Source organism: Gambusia affinis, linkage group LG22 (genome assembly GCF_019740435.1).
Source record: "Gambusia affinis linkage group LG22, SWU_Gaff_1.0, whole genome shotgun sequence".
Lineage (NCBI taxonomy): Eukaryota > Metazoa > Chordata > Actinopteri > Cyprinodontiformes > Poeciliidae > Gambusia > Gambusia affinis.
The window spans coordinates 12,176,957-12,196,992 of NC_057889.1; the positions used below are offsets into that span (position 1 = coordinate 12,176,957).

Genomic DNA, 20,036 nt, shown 5'->3' on the forward strand with positions numbered 1-20,036 from the left:
CCGCTCTTTGTGCGGCAGTAAAGAGGAGGAGACGGTATCTGTGCTACTGTTCGCTCCTGGATGGGGAGGAGCCAGTTGTGGATCGTGTACGCTGCATAAGAAAAAGAGACGCTGCAAAGAGGGGGAAAAAAGGGTAAGAAAACGCAATTTTTACGCAATGGAAATGATTTAGGTTTGACCCGCTGCGGAGGATAACATTAGGACGCGCAAATCAGATGGGTTTGTTGTTGTTTTCAGCCGAGTCCATGTGGGATGCAATGGAGGTAGAGGTGAATGCGACTGTGCATCGCCTGTTAAACATGCCACTCCCTGCAACAGCACGCTGATGCGCTGGACAAACCCCTTCGTAAATCATTCAAAAAATGTTTATAAAACATGACAATAACTTTGAAATACGCGAGAAGGCTCTGAAGGGCTGATTTTTGTCGGTGCGCTATTATAACACATTGTATCTAAAGCTGCACGTCTTGTATAGCCTTTTGCTCACATAGGCCGGGTTAAAGAGAATTTTGGACATAAATTGTATAATTAAATATATCAAAAAGTTTGGAAGGACTGCCGACCTTTTTGTACATTTTCATAATTCAAACCACCTTAATAATAGGCAGTACTTCAACATAATTTTGTGAAGTCGTTACTTAATAGCTTGTAAGGCAACATATAACCACAGGCTTTCAGAGTGGAGCTGTGTGTTTTGGTCAGGAATTCCTCTGAAAGCATTAGTGTGTGTGTGTGTGTGTGTGTGTGTGCGTGTGTGTGTGTGTGTGTGTGTAGGTGTGTGCGTGTGCGGGCGTGTGCGTGTGTGTGTGTGTAGGCTGAGGTCATTCTCATGCTTCTAAAACCCGCATTGCTGCTGTGGGCATCTGTCCAGGACACAGATATTTTTAAATGCCAACGGGTTTCCCTCTTCTGAGGCTGCAAACATGGCCCTCAGATTCAAAAGCAACTTCATCATTAACAGGTGTCAAAAAGGAGGAAAGAAAAGAAAAAAAAAAACTGCTGTAAAGAGAGGAGGTCAAGAGAAAAGCCTGTAAACTGTTTCTTTCCCCTTTGAGGAGGTGACTGGGATTTCTAAGGAGGGCAAGTAGCTTCGGGCAGAATTCAGATTGTGTAACAATCCCATATGTCATTGTCCTTTTACAACACTTGCAATAACATATGTTATGTGCATTTAGTATTCAAAGTTGTGCAATTTAAAGACATTATTTCCACAAGCCCCTATGAGAATTTTGCTGTAAGCATGTTACATTATGCATGACCTAAAATGGCATTCTGCTTACACAGATGCTGGTGTTTCACCCTCTTGCACTTCTTCAATGTATTTTTTTAAATTAGTCTGTGTTCTTTTGCTTTCACCATCCAATTCTTACGAGTAGTAAAAGTATGAGAAGCGTTACGATTAGAACAGATTTTATTTGCTCCATAAAATTGGCCCAGAATGACTTTTTAAAGCATGTCCAAATGAATTTCAAAAACTGATATTTCAAAAAATATCAGTTTTTGAGTATCAAAAATTGAATGTCAGTAAGTAAAGTAAATTACTTGCTGATAATTTACTTTACAAGCGAGTAAATTTGATGAACTTGCTGATTAAAAAACATAATTTGGCACTTTTAAAACATATTTTTCAGCATACGATGGAAACATAGTAAACATGGAAAAACATAAAGAGTTTTGGCTTTGACGTTTTTGGACCTTATCGTCCCAGTCATGACTGCTAACAGAAATGTGGAGCAACAGATTGCAATTATATAGTAACTGTGGCAATCAATGCTTTTTAATTTTTGTTTTTTGTTTTGCTTTTATTCTTTTTTTTAATGCAACCCCCACCCCAAGTAAAACTACAGTTCTTGCTCAGAGTAACATTAATGAGAGAAACAGAAAAACTTCTAAAAGTATTGGGGCTGAAAGAACATCTGGAGCAGGAAAAACCATCATGACTGTGTCTCCCTCTGAGAGTAACTCAACATGATTCTGGGCCCCGACATGTTTGATTTATGTTCAAAATATTATAGGTTCAGGCACAGCTAACATGCTATTATGTTTCGGAAAACATTAATTAGAAAAGTTTTTGTGCCACAGATGCTCTGAGAATAAGAGATGAAGGAATGTGGTGAGGGCCCCCCAAACAAAACCTTAGGAAACATTCTAGATTCTAAAACCTGGAATATTTTTGTGCTGAAGTGCAGAGACTTGCTTGCAGAGCACTAAGTGCGATTATCTAAACAGATGTAGGAAGAGCTCCTAACCATTCAATGTAAAGGAAAACCATTTATCCACAGTTTGGCTCTGCTCCTCTGTCTGAGCTGCTCCCCTGTTTCTGCTGTTAATGCTGCTTCCCTCAGCTGTTTGAGGAATGGCTCACAGAAAGCAGGGATTTATTTATTTACTTTTTATTGTCTGTTCAAAATAAATAGATAAATCTTATATATGCTTGCTCGTTCTACCCCGTCATCTTCTTAATAACACTTTGAGAAATTGCACCGATACCTGGAAGATGATCATGCCAGCAGTGACCTGGCTAGAGTTAAAACCTGAACCTAAAATGCCAAAAAATATATAACCTGTGACAGTTCCTAAACTTTCTGAATATAGTGATGTGATCTTGAGAGATGATGAAAAAAGTCACAACATAGTTCTTAGTAAAAGTTAAAATTGATTAAATATTTGAAAAGGTCTGACTTCCAGCTCATGTTGACACATTTTGTATTCAGTATCAGACATTTCTCAAATGACTATAGTTCAAATTTGTTCGTTTGCATGCCGCTAAGTAATTACTCACTTGCTTTTTGCACGTGCAAAATGCATTTGACACAACTTTGCCGAGAAGGGTGCATAGATACAACAGAAAACATTGCTGATCAAATATTTGGAAGATTAAAATTATAGCAATATTAATAATATAGGCCCAGAAACATATTCACAATGTGTTAACAGAACTATGCTCCGGTGCTCTTACTGGTTCATCATTTGTTGTTGCTGCTGTGTGGTGATTGCTGCAACAGACTGGCGACCTGTCCAGAGTGAACCCCGCCTCTCGCCCGGAACGTAGCTGGAGATAGACACCAGCACCTCCCAACCCCATTAGGGACAAGGGTGAAGAGAAAATGGATGGATGGATGGATGGTGTGGTGATTGGTCAGATAGTATTTCCAGACACCGGAAAAACATGCATCTCAAATATCGACACTAACCATCTGTTTATGGTGCCAACTTTAAGGGAGCACACTCTTCAACTCAAAATTATATATATAATGATGCGTTTCTACAGGAAGAACCTGCTGTTCATGGCGATTTTTAGCTTATCCACAGCACTGCTACAGAAATACATGTCTAATATCAGTGTCACTCAGTATCACAGTAAAACGTCAGAACACAAATAAAGCAACATCCTTCCAAAAAGTTTTGATGTAAAACTTTTTTCGTCGAATATACAAGATTTGTACTTAACCGCAATTACAAAATCATACAACATGACATAATAGACCTTGAAATAGATGATAACCTTTAATTATCTCAGATTTCATGGCTTATTCCATTGTTCGGTTCAATGCGGTGCTATGGCAACAGCCATTTAATTGGTCCAGAGTTTTGTGAATTACATCATTCTCTCTTTGCTCTTTGAGCCTGATTATAAAAGCCCTCTGCTGCCCGATGGAGAGAGTGAGTTTTCTTGGCCAGCTCTGCTGCCTTGTCTCTGCTTTATCGTCTCTCAGTGCTCTCTGTCAGCTGGTCACAGCTCTCGTCCGTCTGCTCTGTGTGTCTCATTGGCTGTGACCTTATTTCGCAAGTCTTGACACATAATGATGGGAAGATCATAGTGCGGTGATCCCAAAATCAAGCACTTCAGCTTGAGTTGCAGACTTTTCTGGTATTTTTCTCTGTTGCTATCCCACGGGTTATTTGTTGACTGGTTAAGCCTCAACTTGTCTACCAAAGGCAATAAATGCACTTTCCGAAACCCAAAGTGTGCTGTATCTCTGATGAGCATTTCATACATTAGCTGGGTAATTAATTATACTACCTGCTATGACTTGCATTCATATATTTATCAGTCTGCAGGTTTTTTTTTTTTTTTAAAAAAAAAGGGTTTTATCCTTCCTTGATTTTGTTGATGAACAGCCCACAGCAACAAGTGGAGCTCTATGGTAATCTTTTCTCCATGTAGCAGAGGAAAATTCTGATTATTCCTGCAGTTTCTCTGGCATCTCGTTAAAGTTTCTTTTAAAGAGCAGAATTGATGTGACAGAAAATTGGAGACTGTGACCTTGCTGTGTTTATAATCAGTTACCCGAGACCAAGAGATTTAGAGTTTTGGTGAGAAGAAAAATATCACCGTGGTCACATTTTTACCGCTGAGACCTTCTGGGATGGTTTTGTGAAGCAAACACATTGTGTTGAGAGTCCCTTGGATTCACTTCCAGTCTATCCTTCTGCAGATTAGATGTAACATCTTTGTGGAAAGCTCTTCTGATTTACAGCCTTCGGATTTGTTCTGGTCAGTAATGACTAGTTTAGTCCAGCTTCACAATGTGCTGTTGATGTTTTGGCTGACAAGCCACCTGGCTTTCCATCGTTTGCCTTTGTGGTTCTTAGGTGTTCTTTTGGATGACTTTTGTCAGCATATTGTGGTTTAGATCATCATCAGTTCTAAATGTTTTAGAATGTGATGGTGGTTTGCACTACCGTTGTCCATTAGTTTCAATAGTAGAAATCAATATACAAAAACAACTTGCAGTACAGACTGATAGTCTTTAAAAAGGACTTGAGCAATATAGAATGAGTATAAAATTGCATAAACTTAAGAAATGTGACAGTTTGTGATGTTCTTTAATTCTAAATTAACTCAGTGATACTAAAATGTGATGTGTTGTGCAGATGATGCTCTCACTTGAGATTAGTTTTCATGCTACTTTTACTTTTTCTTTCTGCAGGGAAAAGGACTGTTGATGCTCCAAAGAACACCTCAGCTCGAGGTGGTGGACAGTTGAGGGCTAATTTTAACCATGTGAATTTCAGTTCAGGAGGAAGCAGAGGAGGAAACATAAACCACATGATCAGCCTTCTGAAACAGCACCAAATTAGCGATGTTCCCCTCAGGCAGGGATTGCCTCCTCTTCAGCGTCTCGCTCTCCATCTCTCCCACTCCTCTTCGCTCAAATAGCAAAGTAGCTGTCCAGCTCCAAGACTCTGATCCGTGAGAGCTCTCACTGCTCATCCGCCCACACGCAGATTAAACAAAGACGCGCTGCCGCTTTCACATCCCGCATCCTGCTCATGGTTGTAGGTCTGCCATCCTCAGCTGCTGCTGCTCCCACTCCCACTCCTGGTCCGAAACATGAAGAGGCCCAAGCAACAGACCGGACCTTTGAGCTTCCTCAACTTTTTCAGCCGCAAGCCCAAATCGGAGCCGAAGCCTGAGAGGCCTGTGGAGCCCCATCCAAAAGAAGAGGTGCCTATAACTCTGACTCCGAGCACGCACCCAGAGCAGGTGAGGCTGAAGCATCTGAAAAATGTTTGTGGCATTAATAATTTTTTATTTAAGCCGGGAACACATTTTTGCTTTTTGTTCAATGGATCTTCAGATTTTTTAAAAACCCTTCCCATTGTACTGTATCCCATTTACAATGTATTGACAGTTCATTCTTCTTTAACTTCCTCACATTTTGCCAGATTATTGACAACATCAGTGTATTTTTGTTTCAATTTTATGCTCAAAGGAATGCAAAGCACTGCATACACCATGTTCCAAATTATTATGCAAGTGATATTTTCTAAAATTTTTTAAATGGTCAATGCAAATGATGGTCAGTATAATTTTCAAGTCATGAACTATTACAGTATAAATCAAATTTTACTGAACAAAGCTCCCCATGAGAACAGTATTTCTTTCAAAAATAAAAACTCAAAATGCACTTTTCCAAATTATTTTGCACAGCAGATTTTCTAAACATTTTATGGATTATAAAGAACCGCAAATGGTCATTGTTTGAATGTGCAGCATTAAGTGGTTACATGTACTAAAATCAAAAGCTATTTCAATAAAAAACATCTCAATAGACCAAGTAATATGTTAACATAGGACCCCTTCTTTGGTATCACCTGCACAATTCTTGCATCCATTGAACTTGTGAGTTTGTGGAAAGTTTCTGCTTGAATTTCTTTGCAGGATGTCAGAATACCTTCACAGAGCTGCTATTTTGATATGAACATCCTTCTTAAGCAGATTTTCTTTAATTGAGCTCACCAGACAAACTAATCAACCCAGCTCTCTGAAATTAATTATAGTGATTCAAAGAGCCCCGACACACAATACCATCTATAAATTTAATAGCACAACAAAAAATTTAATCTTTATGACACTTAAATCCAATTTATATAATAATTTGGAACACGGTGTAATTGTAGTATGGAAGAAAACACATGGTTTTCAATATGTTTCACAAAAATACTGTGGCATGCATTTTTATTCAGCTTCCCTTCACCATGATGTTATCACCTAAATACAATTGAGAATGTGTGGTAAAACATGAACATTCAAAAATCAGCACAAGAAGCTTCTTCAGAAGTCACACAATTAGAAACAAACCCTGCATGTGTATGATCTGATCCCAGTATAAAAATCCACCTTAACTGACATTTTAGGATGAGCATTAATCAGAAAAGCAACCAATATTTCACTTTGGAGGCCTTTATGGATGATTAGAAAGAAGAATAAGTTATTGAAAAAGAAATAAATAAATAAAAAGTTATGTTTCTAGTTGCCATATACAGGAAATAGTGTTTGGATGCTATTCTTCAGCAGGGAGAGGGAGTTTGATTAGAAGCAATGGGAAGATGGGTGGACATCCTGAATGAAAATCCATTGGAGTCTAGAGGGGTACAACAAAATGGTTTAGATCAGCACATATAGAATGGCCCAGTCATAGTCCAGACCTAAATACAATAGAGAATGTGTGGCAAAACGTGAACATTCAAGGTCTCCATCCAGTGCAACTAATGTGTTCTTATAAAGAAGAATAGGTATTCTTCTTCTAATTTAGGTCTTCAGTTGTTAAAAAATGTCCTTCCATTTCACAATTATGTTATCCTATGTGTTCATCTAACACATAAAATGTCCAAGTTATATTGAGAACATTTGAGTAATTTTGCAAATCACTGTAGGGAAGATCTTTAAAGTCTAGAGATCAAATCTTTGGATTTATCATCAGGTTTATACCATTTTCATCCAGGTAACTCTCAAACCAATTAGGATGCTTGTTTTGTTAACTGGCCTATCAGTGACCTCAACCATTTTCTGGTGCTTACCATGGATAGTGTCCAAGGGCAACTGCCAAAACAGATCCCTAGACTCGTAATTACTTTGTCATTTCTAGAAATAAACTGAACATGCACTCAGTAGCAGCTCAAACAATAAGTATACTGTCTTTGGAACGTGTGGTTAGATTTGTAGGTAATACTCTTTATCCTTTCCTCAGGACATCAGCCTCACAGCAGTAGATGCTGAAAAATCAGGAGCTTCTGGAGCAGAGGGAGCAGAAGAATCAAGTTTGCCAGTTGCAGGAGAGGTGGGAAAGACCAGCACTGCCACAGAGGCTTGTGTGGGCGGGGCCAGCAGCGGCTCCACTGGCGTCCTTTCCCTGTCCTCGTCCAGCCAGGAGCAGCTGCTGGATGAACACCTGGAGGAGTGTCCACTGTGCCTGCTCAGCCAGCCGCGCTTCAACTTCCCGCGCCTCAGCTCCTGTTCGCATCGGGCGTGCTCCGACTGCCTTCGTCAGTACCTGCGTATCGAGATATCAGAGAGCAGGGTGAGCATTGCGTGCCCGCAGTGCCCTGAGGCACTGGCACCGCTGGATGTCCGCGCCATCCTGGATGACCGGGCACTGCTGGAGAGATTCGAGGAGTTCCAGTTGAGGCGTTTTTTGGCCGCTGACCCAGATACACGCTGGTGCCCAGCACCTGACTGCAGGTGAGAGCAGAGGCCTGACAATCATCACATCAATAATTGCACAATGCATAACTCTCTGAAAAACAACCAAGTGCACACCATGAAAAAAAACGAAAAGTAAAAATGGCACTGACCTTTACCACACCTGGACTGGAAGCCACACCACATAATTCTGTTTTGTCGTGATTCATTGACTAAACAGCTGAAACTCAGCAATCAGTTTTTTTCTGATATTTCTGTATGTAGAATTTGGAAATGGAAAAGGAGTTTGTGAATGTGATTTGTTATAATTATTTTTGTCCTGATATACTCATAAAGCTCAAAATAATCCATGTGGAGAACCTAAAACGAAAACTGTTAGAATTTTTTTGACACCACTCCATTAACATCTCTGATCAAAGTTATATAAATATTCCTCCCCGGCTCTCATAGGAGGCATGAAGCTCAGCGAAAACTTACTGCAGAGAGGAATTGTTGTTTGGATATTTCATACCTCAATAAGGACATAGTTAACAGAGCGCATCACTAATTCATCTGATTTAATTCTTATCTTTCCAGCTGTTTGAAGGAATCACTGACACTGATCTGTTGCTGTGCAGCCTTAATAAGAATAGAGGGGTAACAAGATAGGTCCCTACTCAGGAGTATGTTGCATGCTCTGTTCCTGTGTACAGTAGACATTTGTGGTCAGATGCACAGAAACACTTGGGCTCAGGACTACCACAGTGCCGGGCTTTGATGAATGAATGGAGAAAAATAATCAATGAGCCTAAAGTATGTGATACCGTTATAAACTACATACAAAACACAACATAAAAAGTATTTTTATACAATAACACTGGTTACAATATATCACTGTTTATTAGCATCTCACAATGTATTTATATTTTATGTTTTGCTTCTTAGCACCCCCCCATTTTATTATGAAGTACTTTTACAAATTAGGTTCCCTGCATTCTCCAGGTCCTCCAATGTTTCCCACTGAACATTAAAAATCTTTTGAATTATATTCATACCACTGTATATGTTTCATCATTTTTGGGGTTAATCCGCCCGAAGCGCTATAAATCTTTCAGTCACAAACAATGGATCTACACAGTGGGGTTTCCACACATAATGACAGCTTGAGGGAGCCCATGCTATAGGAAAATATGTGTCACATTGACAGGCTGCTATTTAAAGAATGCCTAAAGAAAAAGTGAAACAGGCAATTTCGGTATTGCATAAAGTGAACATACTCACATTGTTTGACAGAATAATAGACATTTAGCAAAAACGTAAAGAGCATTATTTAATTATTTATCTATATAAGTACACATTAAGGAAAATAAATTACTGGGTATGTTGGCTGACATTCGGTTGAATAGATCTTTGGATAAGTACAGATATACATACAGAACATTTTTAAATACCAGAAGAAACCATGATGGCAGAAATAATCAGAAAATGAAAAATACTATCTGCCTAACTCACTAAATATTAAGAATGACATAAATATAAAGCAGTCTTTTTAAAGAATAGTGATTTATAGTTCAGGTTTAAGTAGATTTTATGACCTAGGATCCATGTTTTAGCAATTTATTTTTGTTTGTGCAGATTTTTTTGTTGAAAGCCTGATACTGCTATAGTTGGTTATGTGATTACCACCTCACAGAAATCGCAAATTTATCAAACAATGATATGTTTCAATCAATCAAACATGATTGATTGATATTCTCAGATGGATTTCTTAATTTACTGTTGCCATGGCATGTAAGGTACGACTGCTATTACAGATGTGTTATGCTTAATTTAGATTGATTCTGTGTTTTCTTAAACACACTGATGAGCTAGTTGATTGATTTTCACCTCATTCAACATCCTTGCATGGCAACGCATTAAAAATTGCTCTTAGATCCAGGTAATCCAAAAACTGCTGGTTTGTTTGATGACAGTGATATCTGGATATATTTTATGCATGCAGCTAAGATTCAGATTGAGTTTGATACCAAAGTAGAATCGTTGCAGGAGTGTGTGGCCTCCAACTTGTTTGATTCAGTCAAACTGGAAAACATCACAGAGCTGAAGATGCCAGCAGGATAAAAAAAACATCTGGCTTTCAAATTGCTCACATTCCCCAGCATTTGATACATGATCACATACTCTTTTACTTACTTTCTCATAAAACATCAAATTCCTCCACAACTTCTTTGAGTCTTTCAGCTTAACATCAACACGTTAAGGCAACAAAATGAGGCATTTAGAGTCGGCATTAAATTGCATCCCTTTCTGAATTATAGTTATGCGGTCATAGCTTACGGCTGTGCAGAGTGTCCCAAGCTGAGCTGCGGCCGTGAGGGATGCGACACGGAGTTCTGCTACCACTGTCGACAGCTGTGGCACCCCAACCAGACGTGCGACCAGGCGCGGCGTCAGCGTGCCCGCCACGCTTCAGGTGGAAATGATGCCTCTGCAATGTATGTCTTCAACGAAGAAACTGGAGGAGGTAAGCTTGGAAACAAGTTTACTGTTGAGTCCTTGGTTTAGAAAGGGTGGCAAGAATTTAAAGTTAGGATGTGCCCTCTTCAATTATCGGTTGCTGTGGCAATGATGAGTGGAAAGCTTCAAATCCATCCATCCATTGTCTATACACCCTTCGTCCCTAATGGGGTCGGGAGGGTTGCTGGTTCCTATCCCCAGCTAACGTTCCGGGCGAGAGGCAGGGTTCACCCTGGACTGGACGCCAGTCTGTCGCAGGAAAGCTTCAAATGTTGACCAAAAAAAATTTTATTGTGATTCATTTTCCACATTTCTGTGTTTTCTGACTTTAGATTGCAAACAAAATCCGACCCATGGACTCATGGACATTTTAGACTTATTTGGTAACTACTGTTGTAGATTATGTTCAGGTGTCACAGTAATATAAAAGTCGTACATCATTTTCACATGCGTTGTAGAAGATTATAAAATAATCCATTCTGAGCTAATGGGATCATTTAAATGTTGAAAAAATGTACCATGGGAATGGTGCCAAATAAGACAAAATAGACCCAGGTTGCCATGTAAGACCTGAACCAGTTTACCACAGTACCAGGCAATCCCACCCAGTTTTCCAATTGATCAATCAGGACACCATAATCAGCTTTGTTTTACTCAGCTCTAAAATTTAGTAAAACCAAGACACTATTCAATAAATCTTAAAGTAAATAAATAAAAACCAATTCCAGTACTGTGGGGTGATTGAAAATCTCTCTGGAAAACCAAATGAGACAAAATAGTCCCAGGCTGAGTATTTATATTAAAAAGGGAGCAAATTTTTTAAAGCTGCCTGATATAAATAGATAACAAACAACTTGTAAAATATAATTTATTTCTAAATGTTATACACCAGTAGTGTCATAAAGTTGAAGGCCACTGTAATTAACAGTCTTGTTTCCACTACAAGATAAATATGCATTATAGCATAGACAATTACATAAATGGCTTTTTCTTAAATTTGCTATTTGTTTTATAAATAGAAAAAGATACAAAGTGAATCTGTTTGTGGTCAGAAAGTAGCTGTATCAAGTTCTTGTTGTCCGTATTTATTCTGTTACAGATGCAGAGGAGATAAAGGCATGTCCTCGCTGTGGCGCCTACATCATGAAGACTAATGATGGCAGCTGTAACCGCATGAACTGCACTGTGTGTGCCTGTCAGTTCTGCTGGCTCTGTATGCAGGAGATCACTGATGTGCACTACCTCAGGTATTCCTGCTCGCAGTCTTACCGTGTTGTCTCAATATGGGGAACCACATGCAGCATATCGTAAGTCTAGCACAACAACAAATTATCACGTGCACAGCTGATTTCATTGAGTCTTTAACACATCCCCCTCTGGTGAGGATATTTACATCATACAATTCCTTCCTGAGCTTGACAGTTGCACCAGCTTCAGCAGTCCAAGAAGGAGATGTAAATTTTTTTTTACCTGTCCATAATTTACTGTACGTATACAGAATATTTGATCAGTTGAAATGTTAAAAACTTTCCCCCCACCGAGTGGATAGAAGACCTCAATTGCTCTGGTGTTCAGATGAACTCTATATTGACTCACTATGTTTTTTTAGAGGACATCTGGTGACAGTTGGTTGGACTAAGGTCTTTGAACAATACGTGTACTGGATTTATCTTTACACTACTTTCTGTCGGTCTATCACATAAAATCCAAATAAATAAAATGCATTAAGATTTGTGGTTGTAGCGCAACAAAAAAGTGTACAAGTTCAAAGGGTCTGAGTTCTTTTGGATTTTAATGGAAATGTCGCAGGAAAATACACCAGCCTGATGGATGCTTTTATCACTGCTATGTTTTATTATGCGCCGCGGCTTTGATTGTAGCTTCACACATTTGTGAGTCTTTATGGGCAATGCTGCAGCCACTTTTTCTTTTTGACAGCTTTAATGCAACATTATGATTTATTTAGTTCATGATTTTCTCCCAAGCCAGCCGAAACAATTATTATCTGACTAATTTACACTACATTTGAATCTGTTTAAGGTGATCTAATACACGGAGAGAACTCAGTGAAGTTCATAACTGAAATGTAGCTTCTACTTTGTTATAATGTTTCACATCATAGGTTTGCACAAATCCCATGATTTACTACAAGTGCCGGCTTTTGTTGCATTAAATTAAGCTCTTCAGTGCTATGAAGTATGCATCATAGGGAAATGGATTTTAGACTCTATCAATTTGCCATTGTAAGGTACTATACTATACTAGGAAGAGTAATTACATTAAATACATCACAGTTTCTATCACAGCAACATTAGTTACATATTTTATAATGAGGCTATCAAATTTGTTTCTTATTGTAATTCACTTATTCATCAAAAAGATCACTTCTAGTAATTATAGTGTCTCTTTTTTTCACATGTTAAGTGCAACTCACACTCTAGCAGAACCTGATGTGTTTGTATTCTTTTTTTGAAGAATAATTTATGTAGACCATCATTATCATCATCATCATCATCATCATCATCATCATCATCATCATCATCATCATAACAAAAAGATGTGTTTGGAAACACCCAGTTTATGATGAAAAATTAAGCTTCTCAGCATCATTGTCAAAAAAAAACAAAAAAAACCAAAAAGCTTTGTTGGTTTAAACTGAATTTTCAATTGATTTTTCAGTCCTGGAAACAAGCTGCTGCTAGCTTCCCATCATTCATCCTGCTTAATGCACCAACATATTTCCATTGTGGTGGGGTCGATTTTAGCGCTACTGAGAAAACATGTGTAATCTTTTCATCAATGTACAATTCTTTGACTTAGGGTGGCTGCATGTGTCAGTTCTTTTAAACAAAAAACATTTCCAAAGATCCCCCTGCCCTTCTCCTTCTCCCTCTTACTTGTTTGTCTCTTACATTGCAATTACAGTAAATATTCTGCTGAAGGGTGCAGTCTTAAGGACCGCACAGTGAATCTGCCAGGTCAGTGCAACAGAGAACAAAAATAATTGCTCACTATAATTCCCCAAAGTGACTTTTGCTGTTGAGTAACAATTAGATACTGCAAAAAATAGCCCGGAGGTGCAGTTTGTACCCTTTATGTTGCCACACCTGAACCTGCAAGCCAGTTATTGCTTTAATTACGCAGAAAAGCATTAGTCAGTGAACAATTTCTTCATGTATGATTAGAGCATAAAACCAAAACTGGATATTAGGCATTAGTAAGATTTAGGCCAGTGTTGGGATCTCACCTTCAAAAGAACAGTGCTAAAAAATAATCTGGTCTTTTCTGCAATAAAAACACTTAACCATGTTGAGATAATTATGGGAGACAAATAAATATAAAAATGGTTAATGGCTATAAAAGCATAGTGAATGAGTAATGAGACATGTCATCTCCAGTATTATTATTTTGTTATTTGCTGCGATTTATTGCACTAGTTTCCGTAAGAATAAACCTTTAATATGGCATGGCGTGATTGTGATATTTCCAGTAAGGGAAATGAAGAAATTGATTGATTTAATACCTGTTAGTATAACTGTGCACATCTTGGTTGCCTATTTTATGGAAAATTAACTAATCAACATGGTTTTGTAAATGTATGTTTTTATTTTTCATTAACTGTTGAACAAGACTAATACGTTGGAAAAAACAACAGCAAAAACAGTCTAGGGATTTAATTGATCTTTGTAGGGCTGCAGGATGTAAAGGAAAAAAATCTGCAAATTTCTGCAGATTGAGATGGTTATACTAATTATGGTTAACCTCCATTTTGCTGCCACCTGCTTTTCTTTGTCATTGCACAATGTGTTCACCACTCTTCACTAATGCCAGCCTCTCAGTCTCTAAAGATTTATATGTTTTGTGAGCATTAAAGGATGTTAGAAATCATCTCACTGGCCATATATATTATTAATATCCAGTGCGTGAATATCTAAACACTTTAACAAGAGCGTCCTACCATATTATGTCCAAGCAGTTCCTTACGATTGCCATATTGCACACACCAATATTGTAACGACAACTTTGATTCAAAATATTGTGCAATGCTACACTTTCTGGGCTAATCTTAACAGTTTTTAATATATTAATTGTTTATTCCTGGACCATAGATCCGCCAGCTTAGAGGCTATTATGGTGTGACTATTATGGTGGAGAGACAGTGACAGAGGCAAGGGCTAACCGTCTCAGTGATCTCGTCCTTTGGTTAGTGTAGAACGCTCTGGAGTCCTCGGACCTGATAAAGCGCTGCACAAATGCAGGACATTTACCACTCACTATTTGACAGATTAAGGTTCATTGATTTTTCTTGTGTTCTGGGCACTGTTCTGGAGCCTCTAGATAGGACTGAGCAAACAGGGATGCTTCGTCACAAGAAATACATAATTGAAAGGTCTGAACATTTTGATCACAAGAAAGTAATACAACAAAAGTGTCCTCAGTCAAAGGCCTCTTCAGATCTGCTGAAAAACAGACCTCTAAAGGAGATACACAGCAGTCACCATCGATGATAAAGAATCTTAGATGGCTTGAGTTACAACAACATTTCATTTCCCTTTGGGATTAATTGAATATGTTTGAATTGAGCTGAATTGTGTGTGTGTGTATCTCGTGTGTTTCAGTCCCTCAGGATGTACATTTTGGGGGAAGAAGCCATGGTCTCAAACTCGAAAAGTACTGTGGCAGGTGGGCATGTTGCTCGGAGCACCTGTGGTCATCTCCCTTATAGCAGGCATCGCCATCCCAGTCATCATAGTGGGTATACCAATCTACATGGGCCGTAAGGTAAGCAATAATGACAAAAGCTATTTGTTGACAGGGTTGGGAAAATAAGAATTCAAGCAGTTGTTCAACAACTTATCATACACTTCAACAGTGATAGTTGAAGAAAACCTCAGACTGCTTTTTCAGTTTCTCCTCTTTTGTATTTTGCTAGAGTTTGTTAGCAGATGCAGCTAAGTGGTTTCACAGATGGAGAACAACAAGCAACAAATTAAATTTCCATGAGGCAATTTGTTTCTAATTTATTACCTTCCAGGTCCATGGTCGTTGCAAGAAAAACAATATCTCAGGAAGTAAGCACTACTTAACTGTGGCAAGTGGGGTGATGATGTCCGTGTTTGTGTCGCCGGTCATAGCAGCTGTCACAGTGGGTAAGTAAATATACTTAAAGATAAGTATAAAATTTTATGGTGTGATTGAAATGGGATAGTTGTATATACTGGAAAGAATATTAAACCTTAAATCTGATAAGTCTAAACAAAGCACTATTTTTTATTTGTTTGGTTTTTCCACTTCAACTTTGAACTAAGCGATAATTATTATCAGAATGTAGTTGATGTATACTAGGTAATATTTAATCCATACCCCAACTTCAAAAACAACAACTTAATAATGTGGTAAGTAGCCCTATACATACTTGGATTTATTTCCAATCATAAATAAATCACATGACTACGAGTGTGTTAACTGTATAAATTCTCACAAGCTGATGTTTAAATTATTTTTATATCTTCGTAAGAGTTTTTGCATTACGATGAGTGATCTTCCACTAGAACAAATACTTTAACAAATTAAGCTGCACCAGCTTTCTATCCCTACTTCTGATCCTCTGTCTGCATCTCAGCTTCTAATTCCTTATGTTTTTCCATTAACACCTCTTGCATTTTGTGTTGTTACTGCTGATCAACTTTTATTTTGTTCACCATATTTCCAGCACAAAATGTGGTGTTGTTTTTTGCTTTGTGACTGAGACGCACTTAAAATCCAGCACGTTCACTTCTTTCTCTCCTCTCTCCTTTCTCTCTCTCTCTGAATTGTTTGGTTGGCTGGTTTGTTCTCCTACCCTGCTCTCATACTCTTGCTGAGTCAATAGCGACCCAGTGTTCTGGCTGCGTTAATGATGTCCCTTTGTTTATTTGGAGCTCAGCTTTGTGTTCCCAAATTCCTATCGCACACAGCACTGAGTTGCATAATCACGCAGCATGGCGAAGTTGCTGATCATCGCATTGGGGGGGGGCCTTGAAAGCACTTTGTTGAGGGTTCTGAAAACAAGTGGGCACAAATCAAACATGTAAAAAGTAATTCGACATTTACGGTGTGATTAATTTGCACTGTGCATGTTCGCCTGGCAGTCCACCCATCTTTTATTGCTGTGTCAAAGCTGTGTTAGTATTTTCTGCTACGTAATCTATTAACTGCAGTTTCATAAAACTGCATAAAAGATGAAGGAAAAAAAAAATCTTTCAGCTTCCAGTTTGGGATTAGAAAGAAATTGCTCCCTCTTGTGTTAGTTTTGTGTAGCTGTTTTAATTATTGAAAATGATACAAAAATGTGTTACTCTTTTGTTTTTGGTTTTTCATCTTACACTAAGGAATGTTCAAGTCAAAATTTATTATCATACCTAAAATCAATTTATCATAAAGAATGTTAACTTCCACTTTATCTTTCTTTACATCTTCACATTGTTCTTGATGGAATCTGGCTTGCACTAGAATAAAACGATAAACCCGTGTTGCACTTCTACATTTTGTAAAATTATGGTTCTGTAAATAAAAACTTTACTTTATTTCACCTTTTATTTATACATATTAGCCTCAATGACATGAGCAAGACAGAACTGTCTCTTCTGTAAAATCATTGTAAGATATGCAGAGACCTGCTTTTAGTATGAGTAATCCACAGAATTAATTATCCAAAATGTTTAATTACTTTTTATTAGAATTATTTGGAAAACACTGGACAAAACATGCAAAATTATAAACAAGTTCTCCATAATGGAAAGGTGTGGATATTTAGGAAGCGTAAATGGGAAAACCATAGGTCCCATCCAATGTGTTGTATGATGTTCAGATCTTCTGACTTGATTGATAAACCTATTTTGATAATGCTTCACAAAATTAATATTGTGTACTTTGTTGTCTTTCAGGTGTGGGAGTGCCGCTAATGCTGACGTATGTCTATGGGGTTGTTCCCATGTCGCTCTGTAGAAACGGCTGGTGTCGACCCCAGAGTGACCCTCCTGAAACTAACAAGATACAGCTGGAAGACTTAGCAAGCTGTGAGTGGATGATGTTTCACTTAGCATATTCATGAATTGTAAATGTTTTGTAACATTCTAACAAGAAACCTTAAGTAAATTCTGCTTTAATTTTCATCTGGAAGACCAACACAAAGTAGTATGCAATTCCTAATTCCTGCCCCGTCTGATTTAGTTTCAACTTCTCTTATAGATCTTCTATTCTCTCATGTAGTCACTGATCACTGGACGGGCCAGAACAACCCAGCCCTCAGTGACACCAGTGTCCAGGAAGTCAGAGTCAGTGTACAGGAAGTGGGCGTCCTACCAAGTACGAGCACTGTACCCCCAGACTTAGATAGATATGTGGGATTGGATGAAGCCACAAAACGCCATGGATACACCCAGCAGGACAGCCAGTCTGACTGTGAGGTTGCAAGTGTGCCTGACAGCAGACTATATGAAACACAATTGCCTACTTTTAGGTAAGAATTGAACATCTTCTGATTAGTATTTTTCAATGCATCTACAAACTAATTTTTTTTTATATATATATGAATTTACAGCAAGGAAGGAACAAATATTGAAGTGTGCGTAGAAATTGAAACCCATCCAAGAGGAGGCCGACAGTCCAGCTTAAGTAGCATGCTGTCAAGCCGAAGCCTGTCGGCTGAGTCTGTGGGACACTCCCAAGATTATCCTTGTGCCTCAGGACTGGACGAAAGATGGCAAGCAGCAGGACTCGGAGAGGAACTTCATAGACGAGAAAAACTCGGAAGGAAAGCACGAGGAATCGAAGAGACATCCTTCCAAGTTATTGAAGCAGTTGACGTATGAGGTCCCTCACATGGAGATTTAAGAAGGTTTAATGAAAATGGACAAATCTGTGAACTGACCTGTGTTTGGATGAACTAAGAATCCACAGCCAGGGCCATCTCCTGCTTTTTAAAGCCGTCCCTCCCACCAGATGCCTTCACGCTCCACCCCCTGAGGAATTTGCGGGTTTAAACAGAGCAAATTTAAAAGATGAATGTGTTCAAGTTTATATAAGCATGAGACTGTGACATAGAAAGTAGTGCTACAATCTATAAAGAAGACAAGGAACGCATGACAGCTGACTAGTTCAGAGTTCAGACTGTTTTTCTTTTTTATTCTTACTGAAACAAACTACCTTTCACTCACTATTTTAAAATCTTTTCTTAAAGTCCTCACTTCATTTGGCTGTTCACTTTTAGACCTTACCTCACTACTTCCCTACCCTTTACAAATAATTATACCACAAATGACATGATTTATTTTGTGAGAGGAGAGAATCCAACAGCTATCGTCTCAGAAATCAAATTTATATGTTTGACAAGCCATGTTGCAAGAAAGGAAGAACTTTTTTCTATCTGATTAGGTCCTCAGATGCAGTTAAGATGCAGTTCACAGATGAAATGGACAGCCTTTAACAGATGCATGCTGCAATTATTGAAACACTCTTTGTGCTTGCAGTTCATTATTGGAATCAGACATGTCCTGTGGTGATAAAGCAGAACACAGGATGTCATAAAAACCAGGACTCACAACTCTAACACATATCCACCGTCTTCCAGAGAAGCAGCTGAGCGCATTGACATTTTGCATTTTTTTAGTGCCGCAGTAAGCCTTTGAGAAGTTCAAGCTTTAGAAGACAGAGAGAGAGAGAGAGAGAGATGTGTTTGTAGTCTTTAAAAATGCTCACTTTAATGCAAAGCCACACAGCAGAAACACCACAGTCTTAACCTTTTGCAGCTTTGTGGCTGTAGAAGCTGCAGCGTTTCCACAATAACCTACACAGATTCTCTGACGGCACCAGTTAGCATAGCTGCAGTAGTGCGCTACTGAAAACGATATACACCAGTCACCCTCTGAGGTCACCAGAATTACAACAGCAGCATGTCGAAACTGGAACCATCCCCACCAGATGATTTGTGAGGACTACCTGACTTACATGCACTGCTTAACTTCCAGGGTGTGAAATAATTCTGAATGTGGTCTTGACATGAAAGCCTCTTCTGGATTGTCGACAGAAACCGAATAAAGATCTCACCTTGAAGGATAAATACAGAATGTGTGTGTTTCATACAAGGATTTTATGTTGCTTTGGTGGAGTTGGGCCGCTTTGTGTTTCCTTATTGGGTCTTTTATAGACCAAACAGTTGGCAGGTTTTGATGGCTGGCAATCCTGGTTAACATTTATTTAAAACATAGTGGGAATTTGGCGTGATGTGGCTGAAATGAGAACAGCATGGTGGTGCAATTGTTAGCACTTTGGCCTCACAGAAAGAAGGTCTTGGGTTTGAATTCCTGTCAGCATCTTTTTGTGTGGAGTTTGTTTGTTTTTCCCACACAAATGTGACTTTTCCAGGCATCCTGCTCTCAACCTCCCACTTAAAACCTGCGTTGGGGAAACAGGTCACTTTTAGGTGTGGGGTGTACGTTTGAGTTTCCATAAAATAGAGTGGAGACCTGTTCAGGGAGAAATGTCGCACAATTTTCTCACTTTCATTTTTAAATATTAAAACACATTAAAAAAGCAACAACACAGAAATGCCATTGAGCAAACTCAGGAA

General features: G+C 38.6%; 1 protein-coding gene across 2 annotated transcripts; it reads left to right on the forward strand.

The window, feature by feature from the left end:
• Positions 1–19,495, forward strand: si:ch211-278j3.3 (E3 ubiquitin-protein ligase RNF19A). Of its 2 annotated transcripts, none has more exons than XM_044107407.1 (10): positions 1–133; positions 4,935–5,491; positions 7,479–7,969; positions 10,228–10,433; positions 11,526–11,673; positions 15,046–15,208; positions 15,462–15,576; positions 17,353–17,484; positions 17,657–17,927; positions 18,009–19,495. In XM_044107407.1, the coding sequence occupies exons 2-10, from the start codon at positions 5,339–5,341 to the stop codon at positions 18,277–18,279; spliced, it is 1,950 nt and encodes a 649-aa protein (XP_043963342.1). In that variant the 5' UTR covers positions 1–133; positions 4,935–5,338; the 3' UTR covers positions 18,280–19,495. The 2 variants fall into 2 exon arrangements, with proteins under 2 accessions (XP_043963342.1, XP_043963343.1); XM_044107408.1 differs by having other exon boundaries at positions 3–133; positions 17,678–17,927.
• The last annotated feature ends 541 nt before the right edge of the window (positions 19,496–20,036 follow it).